This window comes from Gymnogyps californianus, chromosome 3, assembly GCF_018139145.2.
Source record: "Gymnogyps californianus isolate 813 chromosome 3, ASM1813914v2, whole genome shotgun sequence".
Classification (NCBI taxonomy): Eukaryota; Metazoa; Chordata; class Aves; order Accipitriformes; family Cathartidae; genus Gymnogyps; species Gymnogyps californianus.
The window spans coordinates 99,527,975-99,553,552 of NC_059473.1; the positions used below are offsets into that span (position 1 = coordinate 99,527,975).

The 25,578-nt window shown below is 39.9% G+C and overlaps 1 protein-coding gene across 2 annotated transcripts in view; it reads left to right on the forward strand.

Moving 5' to 3' along the window:
- The window catches only part of KHDRBS2 (KH RNA binding domain containing, signal transduction associated 2), a 368,147-nt gene that overhangs the window by 295,640 nt on the left and 46,929 nt on the right, over positions 1-25,578 (forward strand). Inside the window, exon 7 of one of the 2 annotated variants that reach the window (XM_050894052.1) lies at positions 20,716-20,739. The exons of the other annotated variant lie outside the window; for it this stretch is intronic. Coding sequence (XP_050750009.1) covers positions 20,716-20,739 — 24 coding nt within the window. The remainder of the gene's footprint in view (positions 1-20,715; positions 20,740-25,578) is intronic. 2 annotated transcript variants of the gene reach the window in all.

A 25,578-nucleotide genomic window follows, 5' to 3' on the forward strand; every position in this document is an offset into this window, starting at 1 on the left:
TTAATTGCTTTGGACAGTTGAAGTTGTCAATCTATAATGCTGCACACCACATAGTCAGCCTTGGGCACATCAGTACTCTAATTACAGAAAGTCTGGCTCTTCACCAATGTTTTAACACTTGATTTATTTCCTGTTCAAGTTGTTCAATAAAGCCAGAGTTAATTGGTTTTCCAAATGAGTGTTAAAAATATAAAGATCCGGCTTCATTAAGTGGAGGCTGTACTTATTATGAACCACTGAGTTGTAAATCCATGTAAAGGTTAGAGGGTGAGATTTCAGAGCCCTGTGTGTAAAACCTCAACTTGAATTGGTTTGTTTTGCTTACAAGTTATAGTTAATATCTGATAATTGATCCTAGCTGCCTTTTCTTTTTTAAAGAGGAAGTTAAGGCACCTGGGGGGGGGGGGGGGGGAGGGGGAAATCAAGCTAAATATATTAAAAGTAGGCTAATCCATTTTATTTCTTTCATATGATGTTCACCATTTATCTAAAAGGATCACAGTATTTCTTTGCAATACCAGTGTACTTTCTTTATTCATAAAAGGGAACAAACATTTTACTGAGTCCTTTCCTTCTGTTTAAAAGATTCCTCCCAAGCACCTTGCAAGCCAGCAATGTATCACAAATAAATCATAATTTCCTTTCTGGTGACCTACATGCTGTTGGAGTGCAGCAATCTGATGCTTCTAATAGCAAAATTGCAATTAAATAAACAAAGTTGGCAGGTATTTTGAACGTTTTTAAATTCATATTGAGGCAATAAAACAGGGTAGAAGGACTTACCTGGGTTTTTCTCAGGAGCAGCTAAAGTTTATTTGCTCTTTTGTTCTGTGTAGGTGCATATGTGTGTTTTTGTTTTGCTGGTTTTTTTGGGAGCGAAGGATTGCACTATTCCCTTGCATTACTTTTTTTCTTAAAATATATTCAAACTTTCAGTAAGAAAAAGTGTTTGATTTTTAAGACTCTTGTCCTGGTTTCGGCTGGGACAGAGTTAACTCTCTTCTTAGTAGCTGGTACAGTGCTGGGTTTTGGATTTAGTGTGAGAATAATGTTGATAACACGCTGATGGTTTAGTTGTTGCTAAGCAGCGCTTATCCTAGGTTAAGGACTTTTCAGTTTCCCATGCTCTGCCAGCAAGCAGGTGTGCAAGAAGCTGGGAGGGAGCAGAGCCGGGGCAGCTGACCTGAACTAGCCAAAGGGGTATGCCATACCATGGAATGTCATGCCCAGTATATAAACAGGGGGGGAGTTGGCCGGGAGGCGTGGATCGCGGCTCTGGAGCTAACTGGGCATTGGTCAGTGGGTGGTGAGCAATTGCATGGTGCATCACTGTTGGGTTTTTTTTCTTTTTTTTTCCCCTCTTCTTTTTTTGTTATATTCCTTTTCATTACTATTATTATATTTCATTATTATTATTGTTGTTAGTATTATATTTTATTTTAGTTATTAAACCGTTCTTATCTCAACCCATGGGTTTTACCTTCTTTCCCAATTCTCCTCCCCATCCCACTGGGAGCGAGGAGGGAGTGAGGGAGCGGCTGCATGGTGCTTAGCTGCTGACTGGGGTTAAATCATGACAACTCTTCAGTTGGGACTGAATAAAAGGAGTGCAGAACACTCTGTGGTGTTTATGGGTAACTCCAGGAAAAAAGCCATGCAGACAGTGCATTTTTGTTTAGGAGTGAGGGGTAGGAAGATGTGCCGAGAGTGGCTGCCAAGCCAGGGCTGGAGCTGATCTGCAGGATGGAGGAGATAGTGAAGACACACAGGCACAGAAGTGGCATGATCTGTGGGAGGTCTGATAAACCCATAAGCAAGGACCTCAGAGGAGCAGCGATGCAGCTGCACGTGTTTGTGGGATTCAGACAGTGGTTGTGGAGGGAGAGAAAGGGTCTCCTGAGAAAGTATATGACTGCAAGGCTGTGACAGGAGAAAAAAATTCGTTAGTGGGAAGGTAATTTCTGAGGCAGAAGTTTGTTTCTCTGGTAGGTGGTAGGCGGTAGGACAGCAGGGAAGAGCAGAATCGGTCTCCATAAGGAGAGTCAAAAACTGAGCCAGAGACCTGTGACCAAGGAAGGATGGCGCTGATCATTAGGTAAAACTGGATGAGCTCAGGGGAAGAAAGGAGAGTAAGCAGAGCATGCAAGTTTCTCACCAGTGCAAAATAATGCTCATGTGGACATTTGGGTTTACCTAGCTGGAAGGTTGTTGAGCTGATAAACTCCGCAGATGCGGTTACCTGGGAAGGCAGTGACACATCAATGTGGTAGACATGAAGAACTTGAACAGCAAAATGAAGGAGGTGGAGCTATTCTTGTATTTTTAAAACCTGATATTGTAGGGAGAGAAAAAGCCTGGCATAATATTAATAATGATTATAGTACAGTAGAGTATACTTTCTTTTAGGGAGCAGGGAGGGCCAGCAGCGGCAGATGCTCCCCTGGGGTGGCCTTGGAGCCAGGGCCCGTCCCACCACCCCAGCCAGGAGCAGGGAAGCCGGGGCGCACTGGGGCAGTCCCAGCCCTTGGGCATCGGGCATCTCCCAGGCCGGGATGTGGGCCCGCAGCGGGGCCCGACTCGGCAGGGCCCATGGCCGGGCAGGGCAGGGCAGGGCTGTGGGGAGTTGGAGACCGGCCCTGCTGCGGCATCACTGGGGCAGGGGCTGACGGCCCCAGGGGCTGGCATGGGGTCCTGGGCTGTGGGAAGGTGGGGGGAGCCCCATGGGGCTGAAATGGGGTCTTGAGCCATTGGCAGGATGGGGGGAGCCCCAGGGGACTGAGCAGGGAGAGTCAGGGCTGGCGGTGCTCTCAGGACCCAGGCGTTTTCAGCAAAAATAGAAAAAGTAAGCATGTTGTTTAGCGTGGTATGTTACTGTGATGACTATCAAAAAATAAAGGACAGAAGGGAAAAATAAATCAATGTAAATAGAAAATCAGGGAAAGATTTTTGTGTTCAAAAGCTCTCAGATCTGCTGGAAATCTGCTTCAGATATGGACAGAGATATCTGAATGTCTTTAGGGAGAAATACCATGAAAAATTGTATCAAGCTTTAACCTCACACCTAGAGATCAGAGCTCAAATATTACTAAACAGTAGTTGAAACAAATAGGAAACTTTTTTTTAATTAAAATATTTTAAAAGTGCAGGTATACTACGATAAGCACTATGAATTTCCTTAAATTCATTTTCCTGAAATTTCCTTAAACATATTCCATAAAAAAAAGAAAAACAAAATACCACCTTTTTTTCTGCAGCATGTAATTCATACCCAGGTTATAGGTTATTCATAGCCAATAATATTTGGATTTAGTCTTCAAATTAGGAGCTACTGTGAGATGTAAACGTGTCTAAACTATGATGTGCCAAATAAGCTCCATTCTGTTTTGCCAGAGAAATATTTAGAAACTGACACTTTCTCCAACCAAGACTTCAACTTGACATTGAGTTTGCTGGAGATAATCAAAGGGCTTATCAAAATGCATTGGCTTAAATATCAATAAAACACTGGCTTTGGATCTTATTATTGATCAGGTTTATCCAAAGCAGAGCCAGATTTCAAAGGTCATCTTTTATATCAGACTACAACAAATATTTTAGGAAGGTTTTCAAGGTTTGGTAGCCATCGGAAATTTGTCTTTGCTAAATTCTCTTACATGGAAAAATGTTTTAAGGTAACCAAATTGCAGACTATATACTTGGTCAGCAGAGTAATTGTGGTAGTAAGTCTCATTAACAATGCTGAATGCTGTAATAGCTTTTCCTCAATTGCTGCTGCATTTAATGAGAAGCAGCACAACGCAAGCCACATTACTGGCCTGACAATTTGTTCTATTGATTTATCATGCCTGTTTTACTGCTGCCTACCCAAAAGGACTGCAAAACATTTGTCAGATATTTGTGGGTTTTGACTTCTTAGCTCCACAAATGTACAATAAGACTATCTCTTTCAAGCATTGCCACATAACTTGGTGTTTAGTCTTACCTGGATTTTTCTTTTTTCCCTTTCCCAAATGCCAGCTACAGTCTTCACTTCAGTAAGGTAGAATGAAGAATCCATTGTAAGGTATCTGAAAAAAATGCTGATGAAATTAGAAAAATGCTAGTAATGTCATAAAGGATGCCTCTTCCATTTTATAAAACTTAGTTCTGCCAGCATTTTACATTATTACACTATTTGTCATAATAGTCTAAATATTTCTCTTGCACTGGGTGTAAAATATAACAGAAGAGGCATTTAGAGAAAGCAATGCTAAACATTCATAGATTTTTCTGGGGATGTAACAAGGACAAGACTACTTCCAAGGACTGAGTCATATGCAAGTGTCATAAATGCCTAGTTGCAGTAGCTCACATATAATAAATGCTCCTTGAGAAATTACTCAAGTGAAATGAAACATCACAGAATTATTTCTACTAGAAGATGCTCATAAAAGCCCTGGACAGGAAAATGAAGCCACAATTAAAATTTTACAAGGACTGAGTGCGAGTTGTAATTAGAAATATGCACAAAAAACTGTGTTAAAAATGCATGATGATTCATTGGCTGATGAAATCAATAGAAAGTTTCCCGTGTGAGGTCAGCCTCCCAAAGCTTCTGCTTACATTATTGTTACCTACCATTTTGGCAAAGAGTATCCAGAGAGGTAAGACAGTCTGTGATTCATTTCGCAGCAACAGCGTCTTTGTACACATTTAAGATAAATTGAAAAAGAAAGAAAGTTGAATTGAGTCAAAGGACATGCTAGGTGGTACAGAACCCAGTCCTATTCTGTTAGAGGATGTTTAGGTGTCAATATCACACGCTGGAGGGTGCCCATTTGACATAGAAATAGTAGGAAGAATTACATAGGATGTGGGGTGTTTGAGAAAATGTATGCTATTCCTCTATTAACTGACCATGGATGAGATTAAAAAAAAAAAAACCCAAAACTTTTAGAAAAACACAGGGATAACCATTTCATTGTACAAACTAGTTACCTTTGCCTAATTAGAGAACTTTCTGAAGTTCAGAGCAGGGTGGTTCCTGGATCCTTGGCACAATCTACTGGACTCATGCTCCTCACCAGAGAACGCAGCTTTCAAAGCAATGAGAAAATCTGTTTTACCACTATGCAAGTACTGTACAGTATCTGAATAATCTCCTGGCTGTATTGGAAAGAGATCTGAGGCAGTTGCCGCAACTCTTGCTTTCTCAGAAAATCTGACTTGGCAAGAGAATTTAAGATCAGGGAACTGAATAGGCACCTGAGAGAGTAGTAGCTTACAATTTCCTCCGAAAGTTCAGATGCCTTCCTTGCCTATGAAAATTAACTCAGTACTTCTTTTTTCTTTTAAGTGCTCATAACTTAAAAATATGGCAGAAACTAGTTCTGAAACTCTTGCAAAAGAAAATTGCAATGATATCAAACCACCAAATCCATCAGAAAAATAACTTGTGGCATCTTGAAAATGAGATATCTGGAGGCATATTACCTGACAGACCTCCTCCCCAAATCCATGGCATTATTCTAGCAAGTTGTATTTCACACGGCAGAGCCCAAAGAGATGGGTCATAGCCACCTGAGCAGCTAGAAATGGATGACAGACATGGAAGATTGCCCTAATCGTGACTCAAACCAACTCATGCCAATGCCTTGGGCTTACATGCTAGAAATAGGAATAGACTGACTGCTGAAGTCTAAGTGTTGCCAAAACCTTTGTATTTGTAAGTCTTATATGCTTATAAGAAATAAAGAAAGTCATTCTAGAATAGATGTTGTATTTGAAAGAACATTGTAGCGTGACTGTCATTGTGTGGATGTCAAAATTATCAAGCAGGTAAAAAGCAGTGATGGAATGAAAAGATTTGAAGAAACATCATCAGGCACAGTTTATCAGAACAGTAATGACAAATTCCAAACTGTAATGCAAAAATGTTTGTCATGGATATACTTAACAATTGACTCCTGTCTTTCTACAATCCAAATAAAGGAAAAATCACCTTACAACAAAAATTAACGTTGCCATTTCCTCTTCCCTTCCCATACTTTATTTAGTGATCGTGAATAAGCTTTTGCCTACAACATTCTCTAATGACTCTTGAAGAGTTATGATAGGGTACCCTAGTATAAGGACTTTATTGCTATCTCTTCTGGTAAGTCTCAAAAAAAGGTTATCACTGCTGTTCATAACAAATGTCTTTTTTTCCATCAGTCCCTGTCCTTATTTGATACGGAGTGACAGTCTTTTGAGGCGATCTGTTCCACAAACTCATGTTTGTTCTCCTAACAGTTGCTGTGTCTGTGTAGGATTACCTGTTCCTGATATATACAAACGTACTGCTCAGTTTGTCATTAACTGGGAATGGATTTTCATTCCTAAGATCTAGAGAAAAGCTGTAAAGATACACAAAGAGCTATGAATGGCTGTTGACATATATACAACAGCCCTAGTTTCATCCATGTCTTCTGAGTTTTGAAGCACAAGACTATGTATTTTCAAGCAGCCTTCTTCAATCTTGAAAATGGTATATAATAAACTTCTCTTTATTTTATTCTAAATGTTCCTTACTATGCTGTCAAAATCTTTAAGGTCGGTGAACTGTAGTGGAACAATATCCTGATTGTCTGTTTCCTGTCTTTGCTTGTCATAGTCATACAGTCTTTGCAATTATCACTATGTGGAAAATAGAGTAAATCATATTTTTCCTTCAGAGCTGGCTGGATAAACCAATACATCATTGGCATACATTGCTTGTGTGTGCTAGTCAGACACAGGGATGTGAATTATTTTAACCAAATATTTGACAAATTAAGATTCCAGCTTATTTTTAATATTGTAGCACTCCTGATCTGCCTTGATCCAGCAAAGCAGTGATGTGGTCCGACAAATTCTTCACTGTAACAGCATCGAAATGTCAGTAGCTTCACCAAAAATTCATTTGCACTTTGAAGAGGTATTTAGATCAGAATCTTCTCTCATGAGCCTTAGATTTGGCTGAGTCAGTTAATGAGGAAATTAGCCTGTGCATCCAATTTGCCTAAATCAGTAAAGAAGGCACCACTATCAACTGCAATTGATTAAACTACTTCACTCCTTATCAGTCAACTATATAAATCAGAAACTGCTAACTGCCTCTTTTCTACTAAGTATATCAACTGTGCTGAAGAGAAGAAAGAATATACTTCAGTCAGGTGAATGGTTGAATATATGTTAGTTTGTACTGTTGTTTGCGTTTTTAGTTCTCAAAGTTGGTCAAGGATCTTGAGCAAGTGATATCTGCAAGTTGTAATAAATTCTGCAGAAACTGTGCTGATCATCAGTCTCCAACCATGTCTAAACTAGAAGGTTTGTTAAATTCAACATTACTTCAAAGAAGCCATCTAATTCTTTCTTTCATGAGTTGATACTCAGTACCTTTCTTTTAGGATTTTTGTATTATATATTTAAACAGAAAATCTCATGCTGTTACTAATAATAATGATATCATGTGGTCCAAGTAAGGATTAGTGATGTGTAGTGGTGGCTCGATTTGATAAGAAAACAAGCTGTACATAAGGTGACAATGAGGGAGATAAATAAGTGTTTCTAATGTATATCTACTTTTACTTTTGTTTATGTAAACAAAAAAAAGTTTCTTCAGCTGCTTACTACATGTTGGCACATCTATGTCGATTCTGTGGTAGAAGTATATAAATGAATTTCAGTCCTCCATGGGCCTGTCAGTAAAAGTGCACACAAAGTTTATTTGCTCATCTATCCATGCAGTCATGGTGAAGGAAATAGTATAAGACAAACTACAAGATTCAGACCTACCAGTCCTTTGCAATTTTTGTGGTAGTTCACTAACCTCAAGCTTACAGATCTGGAGAATTGAGGTATTTGGACACTTTTAATTACTTCTAGAGGAAGATTATCAATTGATTATTTTCTTCTCCAGTTTCTTTGGTATCTGGCACTACATCCTTCTAATTGGCAGTGAAAGGAAGATATTCTCTGGACAAAAATTTTCTTGTCAACATGTGGCAGTCAGAGATGTTTTTGTGGTTCTTATCTCCTTTTTCTAAATTTATTCTTCCTCAACAAGTTGTGACTGTCAACAATGCATAATACAAAGTTCACAGTTGGTTGGTTTTTTTTGAACAGTAGTCCTGTCATTACTACTGTCCACTTAACTTGGTTGCACTTAACTTGGTTTTATGTATTTTAACATAAGGTGTTCTATTGTCTTCAGTATGTCTACCTTTCTCCCTTAAACATAGTGTTGCAACAATGAACTTGACCTTAAAAAAACAAAAAGCCTAGACTCTGAAAATGATCACTTCAGAACAACTATATATCATAAAATGAGCAAAAGGTTCTAGTTATTGATCTAATATACTAGTTGGAAAAAAGATACATTTCAGACATTGAGGAAGTGACCAGACTATATTTTTTTATTTCACCATTTTGCTCCCTCTTACATTTAATGAGCACATACCTTAGTGGTCACATATTTGTAATGACTCCTTTGCTACCTTTTATATAGCTCTATGTTTATTAGTAAATGGTTCATGTCATAAAAGAAAGATTACACTTTTTCTTTGGTTAATAGTGTTTCTGAAACTGCCTGCTGAGATGGAATTTCATTGTAATTAACTGAGTCTAGGCAAAAATCAGACCTAAAATACTACTGAGATTGAATTTAAGACAGCTTGGAATTTTCTAACTTATGAATTGTATATTTTAACAAAAGCTTCCTGCTTATGGCATTGTCTTTGTCTTTACTATATTCTCTGGTTTGGGTTTTTTGTTGGTTTCCTTTTTAAGCTTGTATGTGCTTAGTGGAAGTGAGAAGTTTGCTAGCTGTGTGAATATCACATGAAAATCATTAAACGTTTAAGAAAAGCAAATATATACAAGCTAAAACTAATTGGTGGTTCAATGTCAGCTATTAAATCATTATTTCTTTTTTCAAGCAAAAAAAATTGGCTACTTGAGGCCAAATTCTCTTTGAATGGGCTGCCCACTGAGCTGAGCACTCCCTCAATAGACATTATACCAAGCGAGAGCATTTTTTTTTAGAGGCTGAATTGGAGTTTAATTTGTTCTTTGCATCCCTACTACAAGAAAGCTAATTTAATACTATTATCAAGTAAGAGTCCGTTAATTACATCAAACAATCTATAGACTGACATTTGTAGCTTTAACACAAACTGCACTGGATATTTGAAGGTGCTGTATAATAAATATCTGAGGGCACAGATATCTAAAGAAACAATACGTGTGTGTTATATACTACTTACAGAGCTGTATCTTGTGATGTTCTTCCAACTTACCTGTGCATTCACTCATTCAGTTCCATGCAGATGGCCAATCAGTTCATGGAGCACAAGGGTAAAATTTCTACAAAATCTAATATCAAATCCCACCTTGAAACCTGACTTCTCTCCCCTTCTAGCTGTATTCTCCTATCTCCAGTTCCCAGTGCCTGTAGGTCAGTTCTGTAAATCTACATGAGCTTCTCCACCCTCATGTGACCCAACCCAAGCTATTGACTGAAAATCTAGCTAGCTGCTGCTTAGCTGAGATCAGAATTTGCTGTCAAAGAGGGCAGCAATGACATGTCAAGTCAGGCTCCCATTGCATGTGAGTAACTTACCCCGTCTCTGAGCACCTGTGAGTCAGGTACACCTGATCAAAGCTGAGAGCTGTAGCCCACTAGCTAGTTTGCAGCACACTGTAAGCATTGCCCATGCACTGCTTGAATATTCAAAGTAGAAAAAAAGTGGGACTTCAGTGGCATGTTAATTAAGCCTCTAGGTAGGATGAAAGTGGAATCAGAATATAGACAAAAATGCTTTCTCATCTCCCTTAAACATAATTACATATGCCAGGTGTGGACTTTATTATTTAAGTTCTACCATGTGGTTTGATCAGGTCAATGTAGTCAATATCATGGTAGCGGCAGTACTGAACATATGGCACACAAACTGCGCTGATGTAAACTACACTGTGAACTTACAGTGCAGCAGCCCTGCCATGGTAACTTAGCTTCCAGTTTTACTCCGTGATAAGGACAGCTGACAGAGGCAGACAACAGACACAGCAGTTCACAGAGCAGTTTGCACAGACAGGGGCCAGTAACTGTGCAGAGAACAGCATACATATGCTCAGCGGGGGTGGTGATGCACCACGGGGCACAGTCCCACCACTTGCTGGTACAACTTTTCCTGATGCATCAGAGGCCTTGACTCAGTAGGAGTTCCCAAGGGAGGATGCAGCTCTGCAGGTGTCAGCTGCAGGGAGGCCACGGACCTCTTGCTGAGGCTGGGGCAGCAAGTGCTGCACTTCTCACTTGCAGAAGGTATGCGCTGGTGTCACCGATCTGTCACCAAGAAAAGGAGTTTAAGGACGAGGTCAGCAGACTGCACAGCAGCAGTGATAATGAAAAGAACAAAAAGACAATTAACCATGTCTTCTCCAAGACCCAGCAGATACAAGAACCTGAACCCCCAACTGTACCAAAGGAGGGGCAGACTGGGTCTGTGCTTTTTCCATTGGAAAAATGGAGACTTCTGGTGATGGCAAAGGCTGGAATCTTGTAACTGCTGGCAGCAAAGGAGGGCTCCTGCCCCATCTGCAGCTCTGCTGCTACAGAGTAGGCTCAGTACACTGGTAGGGGAGGCTGGGAGTTCTGTCCGATGAAGAATCTGAGCCACACAGTAGCACCAGGGGGAAGCGGTGAGTGACTCCCTGCTACTGGGGATGGAGACCCCATTTGCTGACTTGGCCAGCTGTCTAGGAAGGCATGTTGTTTGCTGGATCTGAGACATTGTGGAGACACTACTGAGGCTTGTCTGACTATTACCTGCCTTATTTTTCTGTGGGGACTAATGTTGCTGCCAGGAGAGATATGGAGCATATCAAGGGTGTCTGCATGGGTCTGGGAGTGAGGGACAACGGCATGGGGGCCCAAGTGGTTTGCTCCTCAATATTTCCAGTGAGGGGGAAGGGCTTGAGAAGGATTGGACAGATCCAGTGGGTCAACAACTGGCTGTGCAGCTGGTGCCAACAGCGATTCAGCTTTTACAACCGTGGGACCCTCTTTGAGAACTGAGGACTGCTAAGAAGATATAAGATCCACCTGACAAAGTGGGGTGAAAGCATATTTGCCAACAGGCTGGCCAAGCAGGTGGGGAGAGGTTTAAACTAGGAACAGTGGGGGAGGGAGAGGAAAACCAACAATCATGTGAAGAAGTGGTGGGGCAGGTTGGCAAGCAAAAGGTGTAGAGTGGTGTGGACAGGAGAGACCTTGAAAACAACAGAACAAGGCAGAAAACCCCACACTCAATTGTATGTGCAGGAATAAAGAAGTGCTGCATTATGGGGGAAACTCATTTTTTTCTGGGAAATCGGTACAACTGGGTGCCTGTCTGAAGTGCTTGTACACTAGTGCGTGCAGCATGGAGAAGAAACAGGAGAAATTAAAGTACCATTACAGGTCTACAAATTTATTGATTACAGAGACATGGTGGAATAGCTCACACAACTGGAGTGGTGCAATGGATGGATACAGGCTCTTTAGGAAGGACTGGCTGGGATGGCAAGGAGGAGGATTTGTCCACGTGAGAGTAGCAAGGATGCATGGAAGGGTGCTTTGGGACTGGTGGTGAGGCAGTTGAGAGCTTATGGGTTAGCAGGCAAACCCCCAAGGGTGATGTGGTGGGTGTCAGCTACAGACCACCTGATCAGGGAGAAGTGGAGGAGGCCTTCAGACAACTAAAGAAAGCCTCACGTTCACAGGTTCAGGTTCTCATGAGGTCCTTGAATCACCCCCATATCTGCTGGAGTGGCAACAGCAGGGCACAAGCAATCCAAGTTTCTGGAGTGCATTGGTGATAGCTTGCTGACACAAGCAATTGAGGGGCCAACAGGGGCAGGTACTCTGATGAACCTGATACTTACAAACAAGGATGAACTGGTCAGGGATGTGAAGGCTGGGGACAGCCTTGGCTGTGGTGAGCATGAGAGGGGAGGAGTTCAGGATGCTGAAAGGAGGGAACAAGGCAAAGAGCAGGAGCACTACGCTAGACTCTGAGGAGAGCAGACATCAGCCTTTTGGGGAGCTGCTTGGATGTATCCAATGCCGTCTAGTCCTGGAGAGAAGAGGAGCCCAGGAGGTTGATTTTTCAAGGATCACCTCTCCCAAGCTCAAGAATGGTCCATTCCAGCATGCAGGAAGCCAAGCAAAGGTGGCAGGAGGCCGACATGGATGAGTGAGAAGCTCCTGATAAAGTTCAGACCTTAAAAAGGAAGCATACAAGCAGTGGACGCAGGGACAGATGACCGAGGAGGAATACAGAGACACTGTCTAAGCATGCAGGGATGGGGTTAGGAAAGCCAAAGCCCATCTGGAGTTGAATCTGCCAGGGGATGTAAAGGTCAATAAGAATGACTTCTGGAGGTATATCAGCAGCAAAAGGAAAACTTAAGAAAATGTGGGCACACTGCTGAATGGGGCACAGGACATAGTGACAAAGGACATGGAAAAGGCCAAAGTGCTTAGACCTTCTTCACCTTGATCTTTATTTGTAATGTTTGCCTTCAAGAATCCCAGGCCTCTGAGATGTGGGAAGCCTGGAGAAAGGAAGGCCTTAGCGGAGGATAGGGAACATTTTTAATAGGTTGGACATAAGCAGGTTTATGGGACCTGATGGGATGCACCCATGTCTGCTGAGGGAACTGGTGCTATCTGGTGAAGCCACTCTTTATAGTCCTTGACCCATGGCAATCAGGAGGGGTTACTGAGGAATGGAGAAAGAAAATGTCACTCCTATCTTCAGTTAAGGCCATGATGGAGAATCTGGGGAACTAGAGGGCTGTCATCCTCACCTCAATCCTGGGAACGTGATGGAGAAAATTCTGGAAATGTTTTCCTAGTGTCTTATGGACATGAAAGTGACTGGGAGTTGTCTACAGGCATTTACAAAGAGGAAATTGTGCCTGACCAACCTGATAGCCTATGATGAAATGACTAGCCCAGTGGACAAGGCAAGAACAGTGGATATTGTTTATCTTGACTTTAATACTGTCTCTCATAAAATCCTCACACACAAACTGATAAAGGACAGGCTAGATCAATGGACAGTGAGGTGGACTGAAAACTGGCTGAACTGCTGAGCTGAAAGGCTGTTATCAGTGGCACGAAGCCCAGCTGGAGGCTAGTTGCTAGTGGATACCCCAGGGATAGATATGGGGACCAATACTGTTTAGCATCTTCATTAATGGCCTGAATGATGGGACAGAGAGCTCCCTCACCAAACTGGCAGTTGATACAAAACTGGGAAGAGTGGTCCGTGCACCAGAGGGTTGTGTTGCCACTCAGAGGAATCTCAACAACCTGGAGAAATGGGCTGACAGGAACCTGGTGAAGTTCAAGAAAGCGAAATGCCAAGCCCTAAAACTGGGGAGGAATAACCCCATGCATGAGGACAAGCTGGGGCCAACTCTTTGGAAAGAAGTTTTGCAGGAAAAAGGACATGGGGATCTTGGTGAACACCAGGTTGACCATGAGCCAACAATGTGCCCTCACAGCAAAGAATGCCAATGGCATTCTGGGCTGCATTGGGAAGAGCATTCCCAGCACGTCAAGGGAGGTGATCTTCTTTACTCAGGACTGGAGAGACGCATCTGGAGTACTGGGTCCAGGTCTGGGCTCCCCAATGCAAGAGAAATGGACATACTGGAGTGAGTGCAGCAAAGGGCCATGGAGGTGATTAAGGTGCTGGAGCATTGACATACATATGAGGAGAGGCTGAGTGAGTGGGGACTGTTCAGCCTGGACGAAAGAAGACCCAGAGAAATCTTATCAATGCTTATTAATACCTTATGAGGAGGAGTAAAGAAGACACAAATTCTTTTCACTGGCACCCAGTGGGACTTGCAAGTGGAAATACAGTGTCAGGAACAGCAAGGGCTGGCTGGAGCCGGGAAATGAGGCCGATATCATGGCCAGCAGGGTGGGGGCCTTGCTGCCCACGGCCCTGTCCCACAGTGTCCCAGCAAGGCAGACCCAGAGATGGTAACCAGGTTCAACCAAGACTCCAGATCATCAGACAAGTTTGTAGCAGAGGCAGATCTGAGGTCAAGCCAGGAAGTCAATCCACAGGTCACGATCAGGTCTGGTGAGGATGATCAGGGTCAGACACAGCCCAGTGACTGTCAGGCAGGTACATGGTGGCAACGCAGGCCCAAGGTCCAGCTGGCAAGCCGGCCCACCAGTTGGGGTCCAGATCAACAGGCTCCATGGCCAGGCACAGCTGTGGCTGAGCTGGAGACTGGCACTGCTATGGTGTCACTGGGGCAGAGAATGAAGGCCAAGCTGAAATGAGGCTTGTGGGCCCATGAGCAGGGGCTATGGATGGAGGCTCCAGGTGAGGCTGCTCAGGGCCAGTAAAGTGTATAAGTGCACCCTGACACACAGGCAATTCCACTTAAAAAAGACACTTTCACTATAGGGATGGTCAAACAGTGCAATAGCTTGCTCAGAGAGGTTGTGGAGTCTGTCCTTGACAATATTCGAAACCAGACTGGTCCTGAGAAAATTGCTGTGAGCAAGGGGGAGTTGGACTAGACAATGTCAGGATCCAAGTTTCCAATGTCAAGATTTCTGTAATTCTCTGATAGCTAGAAACAAACATGAGATTAAATTTAGGGTGAGCATGTGCCCATAGGTAACTGCTATGGAATAGCTATCTTTCAATTCACATTCTATCTTACCTGTAGTAACTTATCATTTTTCCAAGCCATCAATCCTTAAATGTATTTTTCTGTTCCATAAATCAACAGCAGAGGTTCACATCCAAGCACATTTTTTAATTTAAGCTGTTTCATAAAATTTATGATTCTTAAATGCATTAAATGGGCATTAAAATGTGTAATTAATTAAAAGTCTGGCTATATATGTACCTACATTTTGAAAGTTAGAAGCTTTCACTCCACAAATATTTTTCCCCAGATTCATATGCATGTACGAACACCACACAGATACACTCTTCTTTACATCTCCTTTACATAATATATTGATGGTGGAAGAATCTAAATTGGGTCACAAGAAATCTTGACTCTGCTATTGTGCTCCTGCTGACTCCATGGACCTCCTGTTGATACCAGTGTGAGTTCTGCGTACTGAGGGAGTGCAGACTATCTGAACTAGGATCTGTCATGTAGATCTAAGAGAATTTTCCCTGACTATACAGTATTGCATGTTGTGGGTTGTTTTGTTTATACATTATAGATGACCTGTTTTCTGATAACTAAGCTTTCATCCTAAAGTTAAAACTTAGTACTTTTCATCTCTATATTTTTATACTAAATTCAGATTTCCATTTGCTATTCCCTCAACAGTATTTGTGCAAGACATATTTGTCTCCTTTTTGGAGGGGGGGGGGGGGGGGAAAGAGCTATATAAAAGCAGTTAGTTTTCTTTGTGTAGGATACCTGCTGTGCTGATTTGATGCCCGTTCTGGACACCGATTTAGCAGTCATGCAGTATACTAGATGTGTTATAGTAATAAGAAATTTACTTTGTCCTGTAAAACATACTTGCCACAATTTCGATACAACTCGAATCCAGCTTGTGTTAGATCAAAGTTTTAACTCTCCCCATGCTCCTAAGGACCTAATTTTACCCCCCTTAGATACAAATTTTCTGCTCTACCAAAGTTAATTAGTAGCCAGATATGCTTAAGAAATTTGGCCCCAAAGCACAATCCTAATAAAACTACTCTAAAGGATACCCAATGATACACGAATGACTGGAATAACTGAAAATTTTAATATCTTTGTTTATATCTTCTCATCTTTCTAGGTAGCATTTGTTTGAATATACAGGTAAAATACAGGTGAAAGACTGAGCTACAGTCAGCATCACTGGATAGAAAAATACAGGTTTTCCCTATGTGGACAGTAGTGCAAGGACAAGAAGGGCAGGATTACCATCATGAGTACCATTATTTGTCTGCATTTATTGAGTAATCTATTTTTGCGTTCAGTAAACTTAGTTTAGCTCCTTTTGCTGTAAAAAAGATATTTAACTTTAGCTCTGAGGACCCTCAGTCAAAAAGATGCAGTTTTCTTAATGCTGTTGTTGCAAATACCATGATTGTGCTGTCTTTGTATTGCTAATTTCCCCATAGTGTTCATCTGTTTTTGTTTTGACTCATCTACAGAACTGGAGAAAATATTGATTTTTTTTTTTTTTTTGAGGGGAACAACAATCTTTAGTTTTTATTTTAAAAAAGAAAGGATAAGCATTTGTCATAGACACAAAAGTTGACTTATGATCAATAAAAAAAGATACTAATGGCCTGTTTTCCTGTCACTTAACTTTTGATGTAATTCTAGTGTCAGCACTTACAGTAATGCTGTGCTTCTAAGAAGCCAAGAGGAGCAAAGAGAAGCCCTCGCTAGGTCAGCTGGAATCACAGACTCAGATAAAAGGACTTGTTTCCTGTGCACCACCATGTACTTTTACCTTTTCCTTAGGAATATACTAGCATGAATTTTGGCCATTTGAAATAAAGTTGAGCAGAACTTAATATGAGACTATTGGACAATTAATGTCATTGAAATAGTGAGCTAGCCATAAGCTGCAGATGTAGGCTGGCCAGGAAAAATAGCTTTATGCTCTTAGGGTTATAGCTTTTCTAATCAAACAGTTGAAACCTTTTCTAAACCAAAAATTTTTCTCTTGAATTCAAGACAAAATTTGATGTGTGACAGACTGCTAGATGCCATCCAGACTCCTTTCCAGATACTCTGCAAGTTCAGCTTTCCACACAGGGCTCTGCCTTCAATTCCCTTGAATTTTGCTACGCAAAAACTGCACCCAGCTTCACGAGACTAAGTCATTTGGACTCACTGCTAGTTAATCACAAATCATAGAATCATTTAGGTTGGAAAAGACCTTTAAGATCATTGAGTCCAACCACAAACCTAACACTACAAAGTCCACCATTAAACCATGTCCCCAGGCACCATGTCTACATGTCTTTTAAATACCTCCAGGCATGGTGACTCAACCACTTGCCTGGGCAGCCAGTTCTAATGCTTGATAACCCTTTCAGTGAAGAGATTTTTCCTAATATCCAATCTGAACCTCCCCTGGAGCAACTTGAGGCCATTTCCTCTCGTCCTATCACTTGTTACTTGGGAAGAGAGACTGACACCCGCCTCGCTACAGCCTCCTTTCAGCTAGTTGTAGAGGGCAATGAGGTCTCCCCTGAGCCTCGTTTTCTCCAGGCTAAACAATCCCAGTTCCTTCAGCCACTCCTCATAAGACTTGTTCTCTAGACCCTTCACCAGCTTCGTTGCTCTTCTTTGGACGCGCTCCAGCACCTCAATGTCTTTCTTGTAGCGAGGGGCCCAAAACTGAACACGATACTTGAGGTGTGGCCATACCCAGTTTGAAAGTTTTGCAGTTAGGATTTTGCTGCTAGATTCATCTTTTTCATGTTAAATGCTTTCTTATGTGCTTATCATATGTTAGCAGTGGCAGTCACTTATGGGTCTGGATAGACAAGCAAGCATTGTCAAAATGGAATAAGGCTATATTATGCACACAGAAATATTCCCATATTCCCTGCATTTTATATTAGAGAATATGTTTCTCACTCCTGAAAGGAGTTTATTTATAGTTAGTTCCTTCATTCGCTGTCTTTGCAACCTGCAGTCTCTGTGCATTTCATGAATTATAATCATAAGTTACATTTATGCATTTAAATTTGATGTGTTTTTTACTCCTGTCTGAAGCTAAAGTTTGTGGGGTGTGCCTTGGAGAGAGAAATACTGTGAGGCAGTTATAGCACACTCAAATGACTTGAGGCAATGCTACATTTTGCTGTGCTGCAGTTTTCCTTGGCTAGGATTGTCGACTTCCCGGCTTCCATCGAGCCAACTCTAGGGGAAAATGCAGAACTGGAACTGAATCAGCAACCTGCCTGCCTCCTCCCATGCCAGGGTAATGAGGATGCCTGTCAGGAGGAGATAGCGCGTCTGCTATCCCCCAGGAACAAGTTTTGCTATTGCATCTGAGTTTTTTACAACTCCTTCACAGGTAATTTTGTCAGCCCCAACACATAGGTTAGGTACAAATATACCTTCAGTAAGAGTAAGGAACTAATCAAGTTACCTTACCTAGAGAAAAGATTTCTGTAGTTAGAAATTCCTTGCAGCACACGGAAACACCATTTTAGAACAAGGAAGAAACATACATCAAAGCTTAATGTAAAATTGTCTCATTTTGTTATGCAAGATGATTTGACTTAATTAGATCTCAAGCTTTCTATCCGTGAGAACAAGAGGACATCAAATTTGCATAAAATATGTAAGATGCAGTTACAGAAAGAAGACGAGGATGTTTTTGAGGCACTACATAAATATCTCACAATTGAACATCCATGATATTCAAACATACACATGCACAGATACTTTCCTTGTGCTTTAAGGCATTGTTGTGATCCATGCTGAACAGGAACAATGGACATCATGTGAAGATGCATAACATAAGATAAGCTTAAAGAGCTTCTGAGTCCAACTAACAATAAATCTGGAAATTAAAAAATTAATGTTGAAATGTTGTTACCTGTCAACTTTCTGTATGACCAAAAGGTAAGTTAAAAGCAAGTCTTGTTCTGCAGCACACTTCTTCATGGCAGTTATAAGGCATTTCTCCAAAGCAGCTGCATCCCAGGAAGATAATCAGATACAGAAATAGAAAGAGGCATCCACCTGCTTACATGAAAGATGAGTCAAGTTGTGCAAACTTTTGTTGAGGAGATCAGAGAGAAAGACACTGAACAGACCACAAAGTTCAATGCTAAAGATGGACTGAAAACAATGTTATCCTCTTCCCCCCACACACCCCTGGGGTTTTTGTTGAAACATGGTAAATAAATTTTTTTTTAAATATATTTGGAATAACCTGGAGAACTATAGATCAGCAAACTGGACTTTTCTACTGGAAAACTGGTAGAAATTCTGAAGAACCAAACTGACAGATGAAGCTAACATGTGAAGAAAAAGCTTTGACAAAAATATATGCATGTGGTACTCGGGGAGAATCAGTGCAGCCTATCTAGAGGGTGTGTGTTCAAAAATGTTAGAGCTCTTTGCATGAGGCAGTGAAAAAGTTAATGGGACGAAGGTTAGTCCACTGACATTTCTGAGAAGACTGTGATTATGTTCTTTAAAAAAAAAGCTCTTAAAGGTATTAAGCCATCATGTTATATGAGGAATAGTTTTCTCATGGATTTAATTATTGAATAAAAGATAACAAAGTGTGCACAAATCCCATAGTTTGCCCATATATGGAATGGTGTAATTCCAATTTAAAAGATTGAAAAGGAAACATTTTTTTCACACAGGAAGTAACTTTTGGAATCTGTGTCACAGGATGTTACAGGTGCAAAAACAAGTTTAAAATTAGTTAAAAAAATATTGCAAACATTCATGGAAAGTAGGCCCACCACAATGGGCACTTGCAACCACTGACATAGGAAGTCCTTACATTACTGTTGGTTAAAAGTAAACAGACTACTTCTCAGACTATGTCAGTCCTTATTTATTGTAGATAGTACTTCTGTCTAGCTGTCTCTACTGTTTATACTTTTTCTCAAAATATTTGCTACCTTTTGCAGTCAGAGACAGCATACTAGGCTAGTTGGAGCTTTGGTGTGGTCCATGATGTCTGAGCTTATATAGGGTGGACAGACAGTATTATATCATGCAGTCATTAATTGATATAACCACAGCTGTTATACCTCAGTCATTTTACTAAATGACAATAAATTGCACTCGCAAAGATATGTTCAGTTAAGCACTTCCACTACATGCTTTGCCTGTGGGTATGATGAAAAATGATAGCTGGTATCAAAATGGAAACGTGAATAGCGTATGCAACCACTATGCACCTTAGCAGCACCTTGGCCTGGTGCACAGGAATTTTTGAAAAAATATTACCTATCGTTGATGGTTATTATCTCTGCTGAAACCTAAGTATATGGTTTCCATACCACAAAACATCATGGCTTAGATTGCTTTTGAAGATATTTTTTCTCAAGCAGACTGCTTTTTCAGAATAGTTCTTGTGTTGTTGTTTAACATTTTATAGAGTCATAGAACAGTTTGGGTTGGAAGGGACCTTAAAGATGATCTAGTTCCAAACCCCCCTGCCATGGGCAGGGACACCTTCTACTAGACCAGGTTGCTCAAAGCCCCGTCCAATCTGGCCTTGAACACTTCAGGGATGGGACATCCGCAGCCTCTCTGGGCAACCTGTTCCAGTGCCTCACCACCCTCACAGTGAAGAACTTCCTCCTTACATCTAATCGAAATCTACCTGCTTTCAGTTTAAAGCCATTACCCCTTGTCCTATCACTACATGCCCTTGTAAAAAGTCCCTCTCCATCTTTCTTGTAGGCCCCCTTTAGGTACTGGAAGGCTGCTATAAGGTCTCCCCGAAGCCTTCTCTTCTCCAGGCTGAACAACCCCAACTCTCTCAGCCTGTCTTCATAGAAGAGGTGCTCCAGCCCTCTGATCATCTTCATGGCCCTATGGTAATGCTGAGCCTGACATCCACAGAAACACTTGAATGTCTAACACCTCTTGTTTTCATATTGATTAGTATTAATCAGTAGTGTTAGTGCCTAAATATCTTTTTAAATCTAGCTCTAAGGCCTTTGGGGGAAGATGTAGCCGTTGGTTTTTCTTAGTTTGTTTGTGAGTTTTTGCTTTTCCCCTAGGTTTTCTTAACATCACTTTCACTATTTACCTGAATAAAAGGCTAGAAATTACTCTTGTGTTTTTCATTTTAAGTTTCCAGATCTTTTCATTTTTGTTTTATGGTGATCTTAAAGGTCTTTTCCGACCTAAATGATTCTATGATTCTACTTCACAAGCTTAAATCCTACAGACTTCTGCTTCCTTCAGACTCAGGTTGTTACCTTCATCTCTTCTTCCAAACTTTCTATCTTAAAACGGGAATCAGTATTTTAAGCTTTTGACAGCCTTGTTCACCACAGAAGATCTTAAATTAAATTTGCAATGAAAAAGGCAAGCATCCTATTGTTGGTTGTAAACATGAACTCTACAGGGTAGAATGTTTCCAAGATAAATGATTCTTAATAATAAGCACCTAATGCAAGAAGTTATAATTTAAGTTTTTAGAAAGCAACTATATAACAAAAGAAATTGGATTTAATGTCCTGTTAACCTGGAAGAGTAGTACTTTGAGGCTGATTTGGATCCAATGGCTGGAACAGTGCAGGGGAGACACCCACAGGAATTGTACTTTATTTTTTTAACAGGGACACTGGTCATCTATAGCATAGCTAACTGCTGGATTGATGTTTCTATTGGAACATGCCTTAAAGCAACAGCTTTTTAATTTGAATGTATCTTTCTGTTTATTCTAAATTTTATATTTAGAATCTGGCACTTGTTGGTTTGTTTTTTTTTTCTTATCTTGCTCTATTTTATGTGATGGTGATGAAGGTTATATACAAGAAATATCTTTCCAACTCACCAATATTGATTAGCAAAATTATTCCTTGTAGGTTTTATTTTTAAATGGCTCCCTAAGGTGCTTATGACTAAAGAGAAGAGTTCAAAGTGGTCTTTGAAGAAGAAAGAAAATCATGGTAACAGCAAAGTGTAAAGAATAAGTAAATTTAGGATATTCTACAGCTTGAAGATGATGCTTTCTCATGAGGATGACTGACTTCCTTGAAGAGTCTTTGGTGACTGCAGTGTAATCCATAGGAAGTGGTGGTTTCTTTCTGCTCTTTGGTCCTTCTTGTTTTCCTCCGCTGCTCCTTGCTTCTTTCTTCGCTTCCACCCTGGCATGGGTTGCCCGCAGGCTGCAGTCCCTCAGGGGTGTCCCTGCGCCAGGGTGGGTTGCCCACAGCCACAGTCCCCTCAGAGGTGTACCTCCTCTACCACAGAGCACCTCCTTCCAAGAGTGAGTCTCCAGCCATGTCTCCTCCAAGGCTTAAAATTTTTGAAGGCTTTCTTTAATTTCTTCTGTTATTGATATACCTGGCAACTGAACAATTAATATGATCTTTACTTTCTTTGCTTGACTATCATACCTCTTACTTAGGGAAATTATTTTTTTTAAATATATTTATTCACTGTGAAGCCTGTATTATTCAAGTAGTCCACATTGTTTTAATTCTAATTCATTGTATTATGAGAGACTGAAAAACAAAATAGCCATGGTGCCTTTCAGTTTGACAGAAAGAAATTTAATTAGCAGATATTAGTAAGTAAGTAAGTGCAGGTTGTAAATTAATTTTGCAAATACTTTAGCAAATTTCTTTGAAGGTTGTTCTAACTTTTATGCATACGTGTCTAGTAGCAGTTCTTAAGAAAGACCAGCTTTCAGTCATATATCTTCACAGAAGGCTCTTAATTTCAAGGGAAAGGTTTCACTTTTTTGAAAGGAAAATTTGGCTGAAAAACTTCATTTTGTTGTAAAAATGTATTGTGACTAAATCAGAATACAAGTATAACTTTATTTCAACTTCTGGTAAATTTCAAAGAAGTTCCAGTTTTGCATCATATGCTCCCTTGATTTTCTTTGCGTTGCTTGTTTACTTTTAGGCCAGCATCCACCAGGAATGGTTGGACAGACATCAGAAGGCCTATAAACACTCTGATAGTATTTTATAAGTAGAAAAAGGTAGGAGTACAAAAGGTATTAATCTCAAACACACACACGGAAAAATCTAAAGAAATGAACAAAACCCCAAAATGAAATAATATTTTAATGGAAATGGAAACAAAGTGTTAGGAAATAATCTTGACTTTTAAAAATACTAACCAAAAACAAATGTTAGGGTAGGAAACAAGCTGAAAGTTCTACACAGGCTGTTTCTGAGGGGGGAAACACTTGAATTTCCTGGTCACATTTAATATGACTACCCTCTGAAATTTAGTGTTAAAGTGTATGTATAAGTAAGTGTTTAGAGCAAGCAAAGTTCAGATGTATATACATGAGTGCTCCTGTCTCAATCCTGGTTGTAGTAATCCAGTAACGGAAGAGAATTAATATGATGTGATGTGAGATTAATTTAAAAGATAAAATACAGATAAAAAGTGACAGTAATTACAGTATTGGCAGAGAACTCTTCACTATCATTCCCTTTGGATAAATAATTAAAAAAAAAATACCACCTATTATTCAAATACCAGATATACTTAGGTAAATCATAATTTTCTCACAAACAAGTTAAATTTTTCCTTCAAATAAGTATTGAAATACTCTGTCAGCTCTCAGATGCACTGATGAGCATCACTAAGTATACTAACTTTTTTGATCATCTTGCAATCTATCTTATTCATTTTTCTGTTGTGCCATTATTATATATGTGTGATCAAAGAACATTAAATGAAGGTCTGAAGGGCAGCCTACACCTTTTATGTGTTAGTGAAATCAGATGAGGAAATGTTTTGACAAAACAAAAGAATACTATGTCTGTCAAGTTAGCTTAAAACTGTTCAAAATCTAAGGAATACATTTGAAAATTCATCAAGTGTTATGAGATAACAGGAAAGTTGTACAAGGGTAGACTGTAATGATCAAAGCCACACCCTTAAGCTCATCAAGATAGAAATATGTTTCAGTGCAATTTTAAAACTTCTTTTTGCAACAATAAGTTGCATGTTCTGAGGTGATATAACCCTCTTATTGTTGGCTGTGGACTTCTAATCATGGATCTTAAAGTGTTTGAGTTGGTGAAGCTGTTTGAGAAGGTACTCATAAAAGGTTTATAAAACAGCCTTTCCAATAGCATCAATATCTAATCTGCTCTTAAAGCTGATGTGAGCAAGAAATTACTCATACCATTTAGGAAGGTGGTGGTGTGATTAAAGTAATTCTGAGGGGTTTTCACTGCTCTGATACAGATTTTCACTTTGATTTTGAGCATGTTAATTACATTAACACTTCTAAATTCTGTTTTCTGCATCTGTATAACAGGGATAGTGATAATTAGTTATATCACAGGTTTGCTTGAAAGTTGAATTCTTTAATACATTACGCAGGATCCGTATAATTATTTATATTATTAATATGGTAGTTTTTGTTATAAATAATGGCAACTAGAGTGTAACACATTTTTTGATTTCTGAATTAATACCTACAGTTACATTTCCCAGATTTAAAAATGCAAAAAATTCCCACCTATTTGTTTTTCTGATTTTGATGCCACTGAAGTCTATGAGAGCTTTCCCTCTATTTTAAGGAGGAACCACACTTAGCTCAGTGGATAACTTGTTGTTCACATGCTGTAACTTTATAAAAATATACAGACCAAAATGTCAGTGACGTTTCTACCACATGGACTGAACAATCCAGGAGACAGATTAGTCATGCAGAAAAATTTTTTTCTCTTCTACTTGTCATTTCTGTGATCAATGCTAGTTTCTGTGAAAAGCAGAGAAGCTGATTCAGGAAACAGAAATATGCAGTGGTTTTTGCTTTTGCTTTCTCATTAAAAGGGAAAGCAAAAGCAAAATATGAAGTATTGCTTCTCTTTGCGAAATTAACATTCCAAAAGACAATTAGAAGATTATCTGTGAACAAACAAAGCCTTTACAGAGATATTATGTACTTAAACACCAACATTTACATCTTAGATTCAAAGGTATTTTGAGGATGGAAATCAAGAACTTTAAAAGATTGCTATTTCCAATTTTTTTCTGTTAAAATACTATGGTTAACATTTCAATTGTGATGTTATAGAAACTTTATATAGCATGCTTGAATTTTGCTCAGTTATGAGTAAATAGGTATAAGTATCTATTTATGAAGCCCATTAGGGATAATTGTGATTTACAGCCCTGAATCTTCTGCAGCTAGAAAACTAAGGAATAAAGAGGAGCTATATCTTTCTTATAAAATGCCAATGGAGGAGAACAGATAATTTTACCTCAGTGTTCTGTTTCTGCTCTAAGGATGTTAACATGTTGTAAAATAACTAAATACAACTCAGAATAATTACTGGACCATGGATTGCAATCTAAAAGTTCCTTCTCCAAGAGTATGTCCCAAAACCAAATTTGGATATTCATGCTTTCTTTGGCAACCTCTCTTTCCTGAATTAATCTTTAAAACTGGGGGAAAAAAATCAACTAGGTAAGAGTACCAATATCACAGAATAGCTTAAAGCCTAGTTGCTGCAATAGCCATTCTCATTAGAAATGTAGCTTCAGGCTGAAATAGGTATTGAACCAGGTTTGGCACTTCACTCGAGTGTTGTGGTATTGTGCCCTTTTGGAAGGAAAAAAGTGGTACCAGCTGTGTTTTGTGGGCAGACTGATCATGGATGTATGTATTAGACATTCTTGGGGCATGCCAACTGGCTCAAAACCTTCCTGGATGATAAGAGGAGAACTTATCTAGTGGATACTAATTAGGCATTAGTTGTTGAGCTGTTCAGTTCTGCCAAGATTGAATCAGCTACAGGCCTGCCCAGAAGAAAGTTTTAGGAATATAAATCTCAAAATCTTAGGTGCTTCAAGACTTCAGACATATTGGTAGTTAGCCTCATTTTT